The 18,796-nt window shown below is 40.1% G+C and overlaps 1 protein-coding gene across 1 annotated transcript; it reads right to left on the reverse strand.

Moving 5' to 3' along the window:
• Positions 1 to 337: 337 nt before the first annotated feature.
• On the reverse strand, positions 338 to 17,424 carry LOC100890077 (neurogenin-2). The gene is made up of 2 exons (XM_003728039.3): positions 17,010 to 17,424; positions 338 to 1,760 (listed from the first exon to the last, which is right to left on the reverse strand). The coding sequence occupies exons 1-2, from the start codon at positions 17,037 to 17,039 to the stop codon at positions 783 to 785; spliced, it is 1,008 nt and encodes a 335-aa protein (XP_003728087.2). The 5' UTR covers positions 17,040 to 17,424; the 3' UTR covers positions 338 to 782.
• Between the last annotated feature and the right edge of the window lie 1,372 nt (positions 17,425 to 18,796).

An 18,796-nucleotide genomic window follows, 5' to 3' on the forward strand; every position in this document is an offset into this window, starting at 1 on the left:
TGCGTGGATGTGGACATGTGACTTCCTTTTAAGGCACTGTCAGTCACGTGTGACGTCCTTTTAGGGCACTGGCAATGTCTTAAAAGGATGTCACACGTTGCAGTCCACGTTCTCGTCGTGCAAATCGAAAAGTTCCTATTAACATATTTTGGACGGTTTGAGTTGATTTTAACGTACTGTTATCAGAGGGAAGAAATTGCACGTTATATTTGGAGATAGCACTAGTGTCAAGATTATGAAAATGAAAATAACAGGGACCCGTTTCACAAGGCCTTTTTTAAATGACAAATGACAAAAATCAGTGACAAATCTGCTGATAACCAATCAGAAGCAAGGATTTCAGTAGCTTATAACAAAAACTGTCGTTTGTCATTGATGACAAGTTCTGTGAAACGCCCCCCAGGACTGACATAGTTGAATCGAGTGAAATCAAACGAAACAGTTAGTACTGATTTTAATCATTCAAATGTTGTCCATAATTGTGATTATAGATAGTTGTATTGGGGATAACATGAACATTATACAATTAAATTAAATTAAATGAGAATTAAAAATAAAACAAAAATCACATGGTTAAAAAGGGGATAGTTCATTTAAAAAACACTGTCGAATTTGCTAAATTATTAAATTACATAGTCTGGAAAATGCGGCAGTATTACTTCTGCAGCCTGCACTTAATGTTGGGTCTAGCACAACAGTATTTAAAGTCTTTTGAAAGATTCGTTTGTGAGTTGCGCGTGTATTCGAATAATTTTATGGCAAAATTAACGATGTAGAAGTTTTTAATTTGTTAGCCAAGCGCATGGCGTTAATCGATCAACGATATCGCGATTGTGCATGTAAGTCGTCTGGCTTGAGGAGCGTTTGAAGGGTGACGTCTGCAGAAGGGAGTTCTTGGAAAACATCGGCGGCTCAGGGGAACACTCTGAAGACTCGGGACTCTCAGGGTAAAAGTGATCCCAAGATGGAGTTTCCTCCTTAACGGTAGGAGAAGACAGCTCATACCTGCAGCTCAAAAGTTGTGTTTGGTCGTTCCTCGTCATCGCCTCATGGGCCACCCGGCACATACTCGCTGCCGACGATCCCCCGGACAACGTTCCAGTCATTGCTCCTGTCATCGCTTGAAGAGCCGAGAACGGGTTCTCCGTTCCTGGGCAACCATTTTCGCTGCTGTCCACCATGTTGAGCATCTGAGACAGGGCCCAGATGTAGTTGTGGGCGAAGCGAAGGGTTTCAATCTTCGTCAGTTTAGTGTCGTCTGGAAAGTTGGGCAAAACTTCCCTCAGGCCGTCGAGAGCGTAGTTGAGATTGTGCATGCGGTTCCTCTCGCGATCATTGGCCTTCAGCCGACGATGACGACGGACCTTCTGGATGCATGCAGGACTACGTGTGCGACATCGTGATCGCTGGTAACGTTTTCTCTTGGGCATCATTGTCGTAGTCGTAGTATTGGACGGAACATCGGACGTAAGCTTCACGCGTTTTGAGCTGGTGCAGTTACTCAGCTGTCGGCGTTTGTGACTCTTTGCAGGTTTCTCGGTCTTCGGTGTGGCGACTTGTGTTCCTATGGCTACCACGTTGCTGTTAGCTGGTTCCGTATTATTGTTGAAACGGGAGTTGGAGTAGAGAGACAGCGAAGACGGCTCCGGGTATGTTGGATGACTTGTGAATGCGCGTGCGCAAGCCGGGGGTTCCCTCCTCAGTAGTGTCCGGGTCATCGGGGTAGGATATAATGCTGGCATGATGGATACGCCCTTCTCCTGCAAATGATGGAAGAGAAAAGAAAGAGAACAATTCGATTACTTAGGAGAATAGAAAATACATGTCTCCAAGTTATCTGCTTTTGCTGACAGGTCACATCATCGATAGTGTCAACAAGTATATCATGACGTAAGCGATCATAAGAAGAAGAAGAAGAAAAGGAAAAAGAAGAAGTAGTAATACAAGAAGTAGTAGTAGTAGCATTTGACACAATAACCAAAATTTAATTTGTGTATTAAACAAGATGTGATAATACCGAGACAAAACAAAGTAATGAATAGAAACATTAACTTGAAAGTCAACAAAGGAATCAAATCCATTTTTTAAAATAATGGACGGTTAATTTGGATTTGCATAGCACGATTTTACAAAGATAATGCAACAAGTGATGATGATGATTGGCATTCACTTTTGCCTTGGTAAATAAAGTCTTTAACAAAATCGCCAAATGTGAAAAACGAACATGTTTGTGCACGTGACAAGTATTACTTGACAATGTATCATTTTAGGTGGAAATATAGATTGTGTAACCATATTAGCGCGCTCTCTCTCTCTCTTTCTCTCTTTCATTCTCTCTCTGTCTCTCCTATCTCTCCTCTTCCATTCTCTCTCTCTCTCTCTCTCTACGTTCTACTTCTCTTTCCCCCTTCTGTATCTATCTCCTTTTGTCATACTCCTCCGTTTTTCGCTCCATATACGTATCCCTCTTTCCTATCTCCTTGTTCTTCTAAATTTCAAAATCTATTTAGATCCATCTCACTTCCTTTGTTTCTCTTGTTATCAAGGAGGTGAAATTCCTTTCCTTCTTTTCCAGTGTCAATATCGTCTACCTTCTTGCTCTATCCTTCATTAATTTCTTTCTTTCGTTCTGTTTGTCACGATCCCGATCTTATTTTAAGTTACAATGCGTTATTTTATGTATCAAAATCAAACTAAGACACTTTGTTCTGTTTCAAAAGTGACGCCTTTCATTTCGTTTGTCTTCATGAGAAACATATTATTTTATTGGGTTCTCAATATTTCCTTCAAACAACTCACTAAAATCTAAAAGAAAACACTCAAATAATCAATCAATCAACTATAGTTGGCAGAGCACGACAGCAGTCAAGCAAATCGATGATTTTGAACAATAATCTTCCAATTCAATAGGTTTTCGCTGTTTCTAGAAAACGACAAACTGGAAACAATAATAATCTAATGAGTTGGTAATGAGCGAGTCCAGTTTTTGTATTTATTCGCTGGGCTAGCGACTGCTTAACGCACGCTGTCCAAACAGAACGCGCGTTGAGACAGAGCTGTTTATTTTGTCCAAAGTATCCCATCCTTTTCGGTGATAGAGCGGCGTGCTCGTGCGACATCCGAAATGATTTAATTGGATTGTTTAGGGAGCTCTTCAACATCTTCAATGTGGTCGATTTGGTGGGGTTTTGATCGATGAGAGAACAAATACTGGCTAGTGATTTCAATTTTATCCTTCTGACCCTGCCGTTCCGCTGTGCAAATTGTGCGGTTGAGATTCGAGGCAGTTGTGAAGATGACAAGCCCGTCATGTAATCATCGTTCCGATTCATGGCAATTAGAAAATTTGTTTGAGGTAACAATGCCAATCATTACAGTCGCAATAAAACATTATTTCCTTTTAATTTGAAGTATAATCGTGACAATTGAAAAGAAATTCAATTTCACAAGTGTTTCACCTCGAACCTTCTTTCTCGTCTTTCTATTTTGTGGTAAATGTCTATCCGTTTCACCTTCTTGTATTTCTTCTCTCTTCCTATTTCTTCATCCATCCATTTCTTAATGTTTCTTTTGACTCTAGTTTCATATTTGTTTTCACTTCGGCCATTGTCTTCATTTCCCTCTCCCCTGTCGACCCCTCTCTTTCTTTCTCTCTTGTTTGTGTGAAATTTATTTTTATCATTCACTATTTCATTCTAAACCACCTTTTCTCTCCCCCAACCCTCTTTCACTGAGTAATTCTTCTTTCTATCTCTCTCTTCTCTTCTTTTCGATACGCCCTCCCTGCCCTCACTTCCCCACCCCCTCTCTCTCTCTCCCTCCTCTTCTCTTCTCTGCTCTCACTTTTTCTGTTGGTTACGGAAGTTCATCTCTCGTCGCGTTCGCTGCGCGCGTGCCTCAAATTATCAACCCTCCAAGTGATTTCCTCCGCTCCCGATGGACAGCGCCTGCGCAAGGCGACCTACTCGTTGATTGGCTGTCAGTATCGATCAACCAACCAATCAAAACGCATCTAGAATGCTTTATACACTACAGAACATGTTTTTTACTTTTTAGGCCGAAGAGGTGCCGGATAACGAGCAATTTTATGTTGCCTTTGTAAAAAGACATTTAAAATGTTATAAAAAGTGACAAAGTAACACAAAATTGTCATGCCATCGACAAAAATCAATGCAATTATTACAAAATCAAGAGATTCTTTATCACAAAGGAAAATGAAATTAGCATCTCAAGTTATAAGTATGACAGACCTACGATTAGATTTCAACAGTGAATTTTCAAGAGCGGTGTACACGAAGATATACAGTAAATGCTAAATAAAACGTTTCTTCTCTTAGCATATTTGTATATGTATAGTTAGATGTTTTATAATGATGATGATATATATATTTTATACCGCTTTTTTGACGTTTTTTATTTCTAAATATTTTATTCCATGATTTATTGGGACGAAGCACGACTTTAAAATCTGAACAGGCGTACGTACGGCCAGTCGCAGTGGGGTGAATTGTTAACAATCCTAATAGATTCATAAGTGATTTTCTCAAGAGGATACTGAGGGTGAGAAAAGAGCGGCCAAATCGGTTCTGAATGGGAGCCATAGAGCAGACCGTGAAAATTGCATTGATTTTACACGCCTTTTTGACAGATCAAGGCGTGGGAAAAACCCAGATGGTAGTGGGATCGGCACGGGCAACGGCCGGGCTGGTTGACGGTGCCGTACTGGGGTATGCGGGTAACAGGGGGACTCGGGCGCATCTAAAATTCCAATGAAGAACTAGCGAGTATTCACCCTAGATAGACGGCCGATTGTTTTTCCTCTTTGTACTTTACAAACTCGTGCCAGGGACTTCTCCGCTCAGCTACTCTTGGCAACGAGAATCAACATATGGTAGTATAAAGCTTGAAGTTGCGACTAGCATGAAAATGAAAGCGGAAAAGGCGACAAAAAATGACTTTATAAAAAAAAAGAGAACACACTTTCGCTCTGCGTAGGACAAGATTAATAGAGCGCGTGTATGCACCCCTCTCTCTCCAAAGAGCTTTTTACAAGTCATTAATCAACAATATCTCTCGAGTGCACTTTAAAAGAAAGATAATTATAGGAAATAATGGGGTAAATGCTCTTGCGTCATGAAATTGACACATGTCAAATTTGGAAAGTACAAGACATGTCAGTCAGTCAGTGCAGGCTCTGTGCAGAATGTAGGAAGGCAATGAACAAAACAGCAAAGGGTAAACATGTGGAAGACGAATGAGAACCCGTATCCAAATAGAATTACTGAAGAGGAAGGGAGTGTATGTTTCACACGGAAGAAACCGAAAACAAAGGAAATTAATTTAGATGGAATATAAAATTTAAAAATGTATGACACGTGGCAAAGTGTAGAAAGCGGAAGAAATTATATCCATGTCATGCTAGAGTTTATCATTTGCTTAAAAAATGGTTGATCTACTGAAGACTTTTTTTTGTATAACTCATCATACGAATCGTATATATTGTGATTGGATTAAATGGTTAAGCGTGGAAACAAGTATCTTATAATCATGAAAAACAAACACAAATTTTCGACGATCTTGTAAATTGTAATGAAACCTGACTTCACGCTCTAAAAATGATATCTAGTCAAAAGCAACTTGATTGGAATAAAACAACACAAGATACTATGATTAAAAAGCCGATTGAAGTATCTTATTATGTGATAAACCAATGACCATGTGATAAACCATTTACATTCATAAATGCATAAAACATCGGTCGAATTAATATTTTGTAACAGATTGAGAATGAGACGATCGGTATGAGGGTATTAGTTTTAATATTTCAAAACGAATTAAACAAAAGTCAACACTAAACTTAGTACAGAGTCGACCGGCTAACATTCTGATGAAAAATGAAAGACCTCAAGAAATAGAATCTCGCTCAGCCTTCTCTTTCTCTGAATCCGATCTTGAATGACCAAATTTCCTGTGTGAGATGACCAGATGACCGGCACCGACCAAGTGTTTAACTGGTGGTCAGCAGTGGTCAGCAGAATGTCGCGGTCATCTCGGCACTCCGTCCAGGCACTGGCCACTTCCGATTTGCAGATAAATTTCGCTTCAATATTTTGGCTTTTGAAATATTCATTTTCACCGCAAGCACACCGGCCTACTTTGCTAATCAGTTCCACCCGTGATTTCCTCACGAATTATATTCGCTCATGATTATTCTCGGAAGACTTTTTGACAAGGAGATTGGGACACCAGATCGTACCGATGAAGAAATTCATGATTTGCGAGGGGATCCATGATAAAAGTTGTCGTAACAAAAAACACACTGATATTGAAGCTTTGCATGAACGAAAACAAATTTAATTAATGCAGTGAGTATGAGATGAGTTTTAAGTTGTTTTAATTCAGTTGAATAGTGCTGTAAGTGTAACACAATAACACGTTGATTCAGATATGTGAAATAAATGTATGGTGGAAATAATCGAAGACTGTTATTCATCGCACACTCAACGAATTAGAATTTAGTAAAGAGAGCGATACAAAATCCCATGTTCACATGTGAATGGGAAAATAGATTTACAGTTAAATCAAATGATACATTCCATAAATAGAAGAATAGTATAGCAATGAGAGTAAATACGTGAATACGTCTTATGAAAAACCATGGTAGAACAAAGTTGTTGTAAGTGGATGTTATTCAGAGAAGGATTGTGGAAAAGAGAGCTGGAAAGTGGAAACGAGAACCTTACCTGTGTGAGTATGCAGAGTGATGTAAAAACTTAACACCTGTAGTCCAATATCAAATAGCTCTTATTTAAAAAAAAGTAACAGGTGGATCCAATCTGTTCAAATCTATCACTTGGTTAGAAGCCAAATTTGTCCCCAATCTGCTCCAGATGGCGAATTTTCCACGCGAGGGACAGAACCAACGACAGGTTGGTTGGCAGAAGATGGTTTAAAGAGACGCCAATAGACGAGAATCTGCCCTTAACGACGTGATGATGAGGAAGAGAGAGAGTCGGGATGACTTGTTATCATGGAGAGGATGCAAATGATGCGTCGCTTCGATTGTGACGGGCTCTTTTATTGGCGGGCGGAGTGGGGTGAGAGAGGGTGGTAGAGAGGGCCGAGGTTTGGCTATAATGGTGCGTGGCGGACCGAGTAGGAATGAAGAGGGAAGAGAGCGGTGGGCAATGTTTTTGAGGGGGGCGGGGGGGGGGGGGGGGGGGGGTTAGAGAGAGAGAGAGGACGATATGGTTGAACGCGAGTGGGCGCACGTGGGGACTGGTCGTATTGTAGGAGTGATGTATTGTAGGGATAGGTCCCTCACCCCTCCCCCTCTCTCCCTCTCTCTAGTTTAGAAAAAAAAAACTCTTCCACAGGCGCTGCTCCAATCCAAGTTTGTAGCCAAGAGACAATGCCCAGACGGGCCCGTTGACAATGACACATGGAGTAAAGCTGATCAACCTGCTTGGAGTTGTCTAAAGGCCAACTTGACTTAATGTCTGGACGGCTCCTACCTTCTTCCTCCATCTGATTGAGTGACGGCATGAAAGAAGATTTGGCAAGGGGCTGGATTTAGCAAGTTGGGAAATTACAGCAAGTGACTCTAATGGAGTGGAGATTAGCGAGGATCACAACACTGAGGTGCGAGGCAGGGATTTAAAAGTTGCATGGAATCTTCAAGACGGGAGGGTGTCTGACATTACGAGGGGAGCTTTAAGCTTTGCGAGAGGGGTGCCTGCCCCCAATAATATTCACTCCCTTTTGTTGCTCGCCGAAATGAGGCTAACTTTTCTGCTCAATTAGGTGCCTAAATAGATAAAGATACCACCCTTTTTCTTGCCCCACTTTCCACTAACCCTTTCCCCAGCGTTTTATCAATTTCTTCGAAGTTTTACATTTTAAGGCGAGGCATTCAGAGCGCTTTGAACAGGCTTAGACCTATAGCGCCCCCAGACCATATTCTCGTGGAGTCGCTGGTATCGCCATGAATCAATCATCTTTATTTTTCATCTTTTGTCTCTCCAAAAGGAGGCAGTTGGCCCCCTTCTAATGTTTTCCTATCGGCGTACACGCAATGTCAACGAGCAATCAAATCTGCCTTGCTCGACAATAGCTTACAAAAGAGATTAAGCAATAAGGTGCGTATGCGGCGAGTACACCACTACACCTCACATCAAAGGAGGAATCAATTATTCTTGTGTGGACTGTCAGCCGCAGTTAGACAGAGACCCGATCTACCGTGCCCCCAAACAACTCAAGAAGAATAAGCCATCGTCGACAACCGAGATGAAAGCATGATAGAAATAGCAGATAAGAATCAGAGAGGGTTAAAGAAAGGGGAAAAAAGGAGAAAAGGCCAAGATTTCTGTGTTGGTTTTTATACATGTAAGATCAGTGCGGAGTATTGCCATGCCAGTGTAAGGTATGACGTGCGTCGGCTCCGGGAATTATTGACAGAAGTATGAAATAGATTCGCACGAGCAGCTCGAGCTCACTATACAGAGTATGCATAAACACACAACCTATTATTTCTGCCCATGCGCATGCGTCAAAACTTTTCCGCGCTGCTTTTGAAAAAGTTTTGACAGGATTCGGGCTAAATGGAAGGACTTTGCTGCTCGCTTTCGCCCTTTTCTCGCCTCGCGCGCTTAGAGTCTCGGATGGATTTCGGCGGTGGGGCGGTGAAATGGTTGGTGCTAGCCCCAGTTTACTCACATTAAGTCACATTTATTGACTTTCCTGTACTCAACGGAAGGAAATCGACAATTTCGTGACGCGCTCAATCTGTGCATCGGTTCCTATTGCTTGTTCACTCACAATACCACACCTGGGGTTTCGCTCCGCAGTAAATCAGTAATAAACACCTCCTCTTTCAAGATGGTTAAATTTGAGACTTAATTAGGGGTACTTTGGTAGCATTAATCATTCACGTGGCGATCTGTCGACTTCGTACCATTTCACCTGTCGTTAGACTTAGATCGTTCATTGTTCAGGAGCGTACGTCGCGAGAGAAATTCAGGACGACCCGATCATTTCCAGCAGTGTTAGGGTGCGTTGTGCCCTAGATGTTTACCGTGTAGACGAATGGAGGCTTGCCTACCCAAAACTCAAGGCACGTGTCCCCAAATGGCAGCCGTCTATTTGTAGGGCTCTCCGCCGCTCAATTTCATGTCATCCACCGTTTACTTACCCTTGCTGAGGCTCTGGTCGTGCGCCATGGAAGCTGCCTCGCCTCCAGTCTATGCTGTTTACTTACAGCGTTTCTCCCCCTCCATCTGCTTTCCCCTTGCTGCACCGTGCAACCATTGTGCGAAGAATTCCATCTCCAAAAACAATGGCAGGCAGAAAATTGTCAAGCCTTTTGCCAGTGTGCTTGCTTGCGCCATGCACATTATTGTCCGCGAGTATAATATGAGGGTGACCGAGACAATGCTATCCGAGTGCATGGCCGGGAGTCACTTTGTTACTCCGGGGCTGTGGCAGGGAGGAGGACCAACTCGAAGCCATATGCCAGGGTTTTTCTTTTCTTTTTTTTCTTTCGCGCGGTTTTATGTTTTTCACTGTGTTCATTGGCTGTTAGTTGCTCGCTTACGCATAGACGGTGGGCGAGCTCAAATCACATCGCTCTCTTTTATTGCTCTCACGCATTTGTCCTTACCGAGCCAAATGACACACTTGTAGGCCACATAATTCTCCGGCACTGATTTTTTTTCTCCATCACCAATGATTTTAAAATCAAGCTGTGGCTTTGTGAAACAAATAAAAAGTAAAGTAAATTAAATACTACCAGTGATTTGGTCGTAAACTTTAAGAAGTATACATCCTCTTACGACTCATAGTGACTTATCAAGCTAGATTTGTAGTCAGCAAGTGTGCCTAATTAAAGTTGTCATTGGAAAGAGAATGGTGAGCGATGGTGAGCGACAGGGTTGTCGCGTGGTCGCACGCTCCGGTCTTTGCAAGTGCTTTCTTCTACGGACCGCTGATTGAGCGGGGGTCAGTCATTGCTAGAGAGAGAGAGAGAGCTCGTCCAGCATGGAATACGATGTCCTCACATTGCCAGAGTTAGCCGCGTGCGTACTAAGCCGCCTGCAATGCGCAATCTGTTCGACTTACCGCAGTCAAACTTTCAATCAAACATCGCTCAAAAATTAGAGAAAGAGAGAGAAAAACCCCGACGTTCTTTTTCTTCAGCTTTTATTTCTTATGTTAACAATTTCTCGATGTTCAAATGGGTGAAAACAGGTGCACGGAGCTAACAATTAATTTGCATATGACAGGAGTAACCCTATGCAGACGGCGCGGCAGGTCCCTGACAATATGAGAATAGCGAGGACGTCGTGCCGACCGATCTTTCCTGTTTTAGTCGTCCATTTTTTCTCTTCTCCAAATATTATTTCAATAAAGTTGGAAGAAATCAATCAAAGAGAAGCGCGGAAATAAGGCGCATTTTAAGACCAGGAAAGTTTCATAAGGGGGGGGGGGGGGGGGGGGGGGGGACCAAGATCGATTTGCATACGTGGGTCCGGCAGCCCGCCAGACACCAGACCTGCAGTATGGACCGCTCTGTGTGACGACCTGCCCATTTCACGAGGCAAATTTATCAGATTAGCCAACGTTTTCTTCTACTTTTATAAAAATTAATGGGAAAAATTCATCACTTTGCCTCTTGACAGACGCAGCAGACATGGGAGTGTGGCACTCAGTCATCACAATAGGCTTCATTTACATAATCACGTGGTTTCCAGCGCTCGGCATTTGCCCTTGTTAAATCGTCTCGTTAACTCGAGACGCCATTTTGGAGAAATTTCATGCATGAAAAATGCATAAAATTGCAGATTTGATGACAAAATGATGATAATTAGTCAAAATGCATTGAAATCCCGAGCATACTTAGCGGACTATCTCTAGTTAACAAAACTCAATTGCCGTTGTTATCCTACATCGCTTTGTTACTTATTATAAATGGTGACGTCACCCGTTTTTAATGTTTATCTTTGAAATCCAATATTTGTGGGAGCTCGTCACCCGATGAACACAAAATGTACAACTCACGAAGACCAGGATATATTTTTGTTTATTTTTCGGATAAATGTATCGAACGTAGCAAAACACGATAGAGTCATACCTAAATCACGACATTATGACGTAACTAATTTGCATAAGGGATGTCCCAAAGGTCAGGCGAGGTCATATCATGCTACCTATGCCTATATACATGTAGTACATGTGTTCAAAATTGTCTAAAATTTACTAAAATTTGGACAATTTAGTCGATTTTTTTAGAAAATCAGGGCTTAATGTCGTCAAAAGTCAATGTTTACACGTACTTTATTGTATCATTATTCACGTAATTACAAGTGTTAGTTAAGGCACTACCTAATTTGCATAATACACATAGGGTGTCGATTAATATTCACTTCATGATAAATTTGTTCTTTATCGGTATTGCGAGCTGGTTATCAGTTAGAAATTTGGATTTATCGCGTTGCTATTTCGGTATTTTGATATTTCCTTCAAGTGAAAAGCGTCAAATTCCACGCTTATGCTTATGGCACCTTCATAGCTCTATTACGTCAATTACGTCATTCCAATTAAGTTAATTGGCATATGACGTCATCAATTACATCCCTACTGTATACATGTATACACATATTATATTATACATCGAGAAATGAGCCTTCAATAGTTGAGATTCCCATTTTTATTCTCGATATTTAAGAAGTTTTGCAAGCTAAATCAATTGAAAATTGCCTTAAACACACGTAAGGGCATTCGTAGCGTTTGTTTAAGATGATTAACACACAACCAAGGCTCATTAGCATATTGATCACGAGGGGTGACGATGACGTAATGTACGCAGTTCGAGCCAACGTGAAATATTGGAAAAACCTGGAAAATTCTGACTTGGCCGCGCGATTTCTCACAATTTTGCTGCAAATATGATTTATTTTTAGACAAATAAGCATTGCTAGACATTCAGTTCGACAGGACTATGCAATTAGTTCAACTTTGACCCCTAATTATGGGGTTAATTAGCATACAATTCGTCAAAAGAGAAAATTCCTTTGTTTTCTATTGTATCTATATGTAGCATCATACGCAAAAATTGAAAATATTAAACATATCCAAAAATGCAGAAAACTTTTTTCAAATGTAATGAAATTTGGCATACGCGTGCTTTGATACATGAATTTGTCAAATATATGCAAATTATTCCATACCCATGAGTAAAACCTAATTTGCATATGGGGTGACGTAATCACTTCAATATCATGATATAGCCATATTCAGTGCATATTGGCTTTCCTGTAAAACAAATGTCGTTCGTAATGGATAACGTCAATGTAAATGTCCCGTACGTTTTACTCGGCATTTGTTCAAACACGAAATGATTTGATCCACGCTCAATATAGGGAGACATATATACACATATCACATTGATATGACGTCATCAACTCATTTGCATATAAACAATAGGTCAACCTCTATTGTTATACCTCCCTTGGAAATAACGAGCAGGAGATACGGATGAATTTCTCCTGAAACTTTTAATGAACTTGCGTGGAAAAAAGTGGAAAGTAACGAAAGAAAAGCGACGATGGAATGGAGAAAGAGTCGGCGCACGTTGTGTATTTGTTATTCCAGTGACGATGAGAAGCAGAAAGAAGCGCGTGTGTTCGGGGCTATCGGCCGTCATGTCCCCGCTGCTAAACGGCCCATGGATTCCTATTATGCCGCAAAAACTTTTTTTCAGGGGCAAAATCGAAACAGAAAACCTCAACTTTCAGCGATCGCCTGTCAAAATTTCGGGCAACAATCGCAAAGAAATCCGGCCTTCCCACCTGACAAACATTGTATACATTTCAATACGCCTGACTTGGCAGTTGGGGCTAGGTTTGGTATAGGGTGCACGGGAGGGTGACGATAACCTTACCCCGCAGCTCCGGGGGAGGTCTTTGCCTTTGCTCGACTACTAACCTAGCGATTAACAGGTGTCACTTCTTGCGCGACGTTAGTTTGGATTATTGGGATAGAAAAGGCTTTGTCGATTAGATTTCTTTATTCTACTGTCAATCTTGAGGGTATATTCTCATTAGGGGGTTATAGAAGGAGTTGACAGGCATAAACATCGACGCCATGGTTGCTCGCTCTGGGATACCGAACCTATTGAGAAGACGACAGACTTATTGGCAAATATTCACAGAACCATCGAAAGGTTTGGGAAGTCGACTGATCTGCTTTGAGAAAATTTACAGATTTTATATATCGTTTAAATGTGTCAGTTTTGTCCCTTAAAATATGTTACCCATAACATAAGATCTCACATTATTCACCCGGCGTCACATTTTAAAGCCTACGGCGGCGTCCATAATATCATTATCAGAAAATGTGTGAACCATGAGACACTATCAGAGCAAAAAGAAAAGTTGATTTGAGGTGCAAGCAAGCTCCGGTAATGGATTCAATGAGGTAAACCGGTAAATTATAATCTCACGTGAGACTTCCATGTAGATAATCATGTCAAGTGAATGTTGTGAATGTGCCCAATAACTACCGCACGCTCCTCTCCAATCTCCAAAATTAAGACGAAGAAGAGTTGAAAGGGCTCGAATAAAGGGGGCGGCAACTCGGATTGAAAGGCTACACCTTTGGGTTGACTTCACCGATTATTGTCCTCCTTCAAAGTTGAATGCCAACAAAGGACTCGCACTTACAGTCGAGTGCAAACAAAGCCTTAATTACAGAAAATTGACGCCCTATATAGCTGACGAGTCTAGATACTCTCCCCTCCCTCCAACGTCATTGCTAATCGTCGCGTGGAGTCGCTGAGAGGTCGAGCTAATGAACCAATTCGCATCTCAAGCGAAAAAGAACGCGCTCTGATTTTTTTTCTTTCTATCGCATGAAGTATGCTTTACTTTTTGTTCCGATCAAATAGAACTTGACGCTTACCTTGGTCCACATAATAAGAAGGGTGCGAAAAATTGGAGAACTAAAGAAAGGGATGTGGACGGCCTACATAACGCGCAACCCCAACTGAGTCGCATTTATCTCTCCCGGTTGGCCCTCTTGTGAGAAAAGGGGGCACGCTACACGTGTAATTAACTGAGAACAGAGAAAGTACTTTTAATCTCCCATCTCCTTTTCTCACTCACTCGCGTCCATTCAACAAACACAACTCTCTTTCTCTGTCTGATTTTCAGATACTCCTCATATCACCCCCCCCCCGAATTCTCTCTGTATTCATCCATATAGTATTCTAGAGATTTCTCTAACATCGCTTCTTTTTCATTTCATTTGATTTTTTTTAAACAAGTGTACTTGCTTTATGTTCAGAGTATTGACATTCATCCCAGTTATACCTGTCACTTCTGTTTATTCGTATGTGGTCCCAATCCTATGTTTTCAATTAACAACACAATGTTCAGACTTTCTTTCTATTTGAAATGAGTATTCAGAGCAGATTTATTCATGCAACTCTTTGAATCCCCAAATGATTTAGAATTAAAAAAAAAATCATTCTATTTTGAATTCATTTATTATCTATTACGCAGTTTTCCACATTGAAAAATGACATAGATCCTAAAGTAAGCCTAGTTAAATTGGCCTGGGCATTATTTTCAGAAATTTAGAAGAGTGAAACTAACTGAAAAAGAGGTAACACATATGACAGAGAAATATATAAGACTGGGAAGATAGTAAGAGAGAGATGAGAAAGTTGCGACAGTGAACGAGAGAGAGAGATATATATATATAGAGAGAGAGAGAGAGAGAGAGGGGGGGGGGGGTTCGGAGATGGGTAAATATATAGCAGAAATCACCTAAAAATATAGCAAATCAGTACTGTATAACAGAAACATAATGAATTCTAATCGGGTCTGACTCCCAACTTTGTTTCTTCACCATCCCTTTCAACACCAATATCAACAAATAACAAATGCCAATGTGCAGTGTTCGCTCATATCAGCGCCTGCTGCATAACACGACTTATACACACGACCGGACACCAACGTCACCTATTGTACAGTACACATAAACCCCAACACACATAATACAATAAAATGAATTTCGCCGCAAGAGGGCGCAAACAACAATTTAAAGAACACCGGTGGTAGCGTTGATTTCTTTGTGGTGGCCAGCCGTCTATAGAGGCCTTTTGACTCTTAAAATGATGTGTTCAATAAAACGTTTCCGTCGCTGAAGAAGGGCACATGTGCTTAGGAACAATGGTTAATCTATAACATCTGCTAATAAACTAGCTATTTCAATATTAATTGCCTTTTAAAAGATGAAATTCTATTTTGTTGCCTTTTTTCATTTAATCTTCCCCTCTTTTCCTTTTTATCTTGGTCATGTTTGTATTTTGACATCTTTATTAAAACAGGAGTTCTCAGTAATAAGTTTCCTGAGTTCTGAATTCTCAAAAGACATCTGTCTTTAAAAAAAAAAAAAAAAAAAAAAAATCATTATCTTATTTTCGCTATCGCAGCGACAACCTGGATCTTGTCATCATTGACAGTACACGTTGAAAAATCCATTAAAAGGGGTATTTTTTAATATTTACATTAATGAATTTAGGAGCCAATTTTGATATCTTTGGCGGTTTTTAAGTGGTATTGTTTTTTCCTGTATATGAATATTTAGCGCCGTTTTGTGTCCATTGTAATAATTGCGAAATATCAATATTTGTAAATTGTTAATATGTTTAATTGGGTTTTTTACAGACTTCTATCAATCGGATATGATTATTTACGTCTAGGGACCGAACTTAAACGTCACCATCCGAAAGACGTGACCCGTTTCAAAATGTGGTCTGCCTAAATATTTTCCCAACTGAACCAAAAAAGGACGACAAAAAAGATAAGTGAAACTTCGGTGTACGTAATTGTAGTGAATATCACTAATTTAATCTCTCATCGACACCAACATTATTTTGGTTCGTAATATCGGATAATGGAAATTTTGATCCAAAACTTCAGGGCACTCATGTGAACTCAAAGTAAGCACGTTTTGTTTCTTCAAATTATAGATCTCAACCATTTCAGAGGTTTGTTTGAATGCATTAAATCACAATCACGTACTTCAGAACATTTTCCCTCGCCGTCAGAATCTCCCTCTCTCTCTCTCTCTCTCTTTCCCTCTCTTCATCTCCCTTTCTTTTCTTTCTCTTTATCCCCCTTCTTGCCTTCTTCTTGCCTGGCCCTGGCTAAGTTTCTCACTCTCTATGTCGTTCTCCTCTTTTTATTCAAAATATACAGCCAAGTATCGTTATAACTCAGAAGTAAATAAAATAGGGGTTATTTTGCACAGGTTCATAGATTGACACGAAAGAGAGAGAGAGAGAGAGAGAGAGAGAGAGAGAGAGAGAGAGAGAGAGAGAGAGACACACACACAGAATAGAGAGATAAAGAGACTTGGGGAAAATAAAGGGTAGATATGTCTGTACAAAAAGGAAGGGAGAAAGATGAATAGGGAGAGAACGAGGCAGAAAGAGAAAGGTTTAAATAAATGGGAGAGAGTTAGGAGTTAATAGAAAGAGCGAGACAGAGAGAGAGAGAGAGAGAGAGAGAAAGAGAGAGAGTGGGGGGGGAGACACAGAGGGAGAGAGTAGAGAGAGAGAGAGACAGAGACGAAGAGACAGACAGAGAAAGAGAGAGAGAGAGAGAGAGAGAGAGAGAGAGAGAGAGAGAGAGAGAGAGAGAGAGAGAGTGAATGGGGTAGAACGAAGCTGATGATGGATTGGTCGAAAGGATGAAAGAAACGAACACATTTCACAGAAAAGGTTAAAATAATTATTAAAGAGTTACATTACGATTAACGAAAATAACGAATATAAGATACTTCATTAAAAAAAAAAATTTGAAACTAGAAATAACGTAATAAAGATTTTTCTTGTTTATACAATATCATAAACATTTACTCCTCTGAAGTAAAAGGCATAAATGGCAATCACGTTTTCTTGTAATTAACCAAGCAACACAAAGATAAAGGTTGATTATACATACCTCTAATTTGACAAAACGCTGTTGACCCATCTGTTATTGGCTCAGTAGAGAGACAGAACAATGATTCCTCCTCCTCCAATCGTGGTCAAAATAAAATATTCTTTCTCCGACACAAATTAAATAATTTCCTTTCACCTCCTTACTGCTGAACGGCCGATGAGGATTATTTCCAGCTCAAATATCAATCGAAAAACATAGATGGAGTTCATAAAGTTGAATTCTCATATATGCACTTTAAATCGTTTTCATTTTCTTCAGCAGACGGAAGAAAAAATTATGAGTATGCCAAACATAAGATGTTCAGGGCAATATTTGCAAGTTGGTATCAATAGTTGAATTTGTCTAATCCTTGAAGAAATAGGAGAAAATGTAGCGAACATTATTTCCGATGTTTTTTGAGAAGAAAAGGGAGAGGGTGTCGGGTGTGTCCCGTCAGCTAGCAGAGTTCTACTCCAGGAAGGGGAAGTCACCCCTTATATAATCTCTCCTCTGCTTTGTGGAGGAGAGGGGCAAACCCGATTGGCCAATTAGAGAGAGGGCTTTTATCTCTGGCAAAACAGAAGGCGTCTTACCACCCCACACACACCCATAATAACTATCGACCGGACTTTCCTCCCCCACTCTCACTCTTTCTCGTCCACTCTCTCCCTTTTTTTCATTTCGTTAACTCATCTTTCTTGTTCATTGATACGCATCGAGATGACGAATGCATTGACACGGACATAGATGGCGCACTTTCAAAATGAGGAAAATTAATCGAGGAGCACTGTAAATTGATCTGGAGCCTGTTCAGAAGTCACAATATATATTGGGGGGGGGGGGGGGGGGTATCCTTCTGACTTTTCCTTGCGTTGGTGCAAATAATCTGTTTCCAACATCCTTTCTTTGAGGAATCATAACTAAATTTGATATTAATAAGCACTTAGTTTCAAACTGAAATAAAGGGAAGACAAATATTTTACATCAAAGATACCTTGCATAAAATTTCCCCACCCAGCCCCTAAGATCAATGGACATGACAGATTGAACTGACGTTATAAACCACATCGAGCACAGAATCATCACAGGAATGCAGTGATTCGATATATATGTGTTACTCATTAATTTTATAGTCATGACTGTAGCGAATACATGAACAATAAGTCAATGAATTTGTTTTGCTCGAGATGAGAGCGTGTCATTTTCATGATTTTTCTTCAATATAATTATTATTCAAGAACACGGATTGTATTTTTATTTTTTCCGAGCTGATTACCATATGCTATTTAAGATCTTAACACATACAGAATCCTCTGACACCTATAAAGAGATTTATAATATGACTAGATAACAAAGCCATTGTTATATTAATTTATCCACTGTTTGCAAGATTAATGTTGACATGGCTTATTCAGTGACTATAATTCTACATAAATATTTAGGTTTTGATCATCAATATAATATCGAATTTGTAGACCCAATTTTAGTGCTAAAATACGTGCGATTTTAAAACGTTTAAGCATGTTTTTTGCAATCTATATGTGAACAAAACGTTCGTTTGTTTTTGTCTTACACACCACAACTCCAGGTATTCATTTGTTTTCATAAAACAAATGTTGGCAAAGTACTTTCAGTGATAATTATAAAAAGACGTAGTGTTATTTTTAATGTAACACAGTATCGGTATCTATGCATGACCTCACACACAAAAAAGTGCATATAGGAACAACTTAGTCTTAATTTGATAATACATTTATGTTGGTACTGCTCTTATAATATTTTGTGGGTATCGTAGTACTTTTAACAAG

The sequence above is a fragment of the Strongylocentrotus purpuratus genome, unplaced genomic scaffold (genome assembly GCF_000002235.5).
Source record: "Strongylocentrotus purpuratus isolate Spur 01 unplaced genomic scaffold, Spur_5.0 spur5_scaffold_10, whole genome shotgun sequence".
NCBI classification, from domain to species: Eukaryota; Metazoa; Echinodermata; class Echinoidea; order Camarodonta; family Strongylocentrotidae; genus Strongylocentrotus; species Strongylocentrotus purpuratus.

Coding starts and splice junctions, on each gene's coding strand:
- LOC100890077 (XM_003728039.3), bottom strand. CDS start 17,039: ATGGGTCAACAGCGTTTTGTCAAATTAGAG. Junction 1,761..17,009: donor AGCGTTTTGTCAAATTAGAG/GTATGTATAATC, acceptor CATCATTTGCAG/GAGAAGGGCGTATCCATCAT.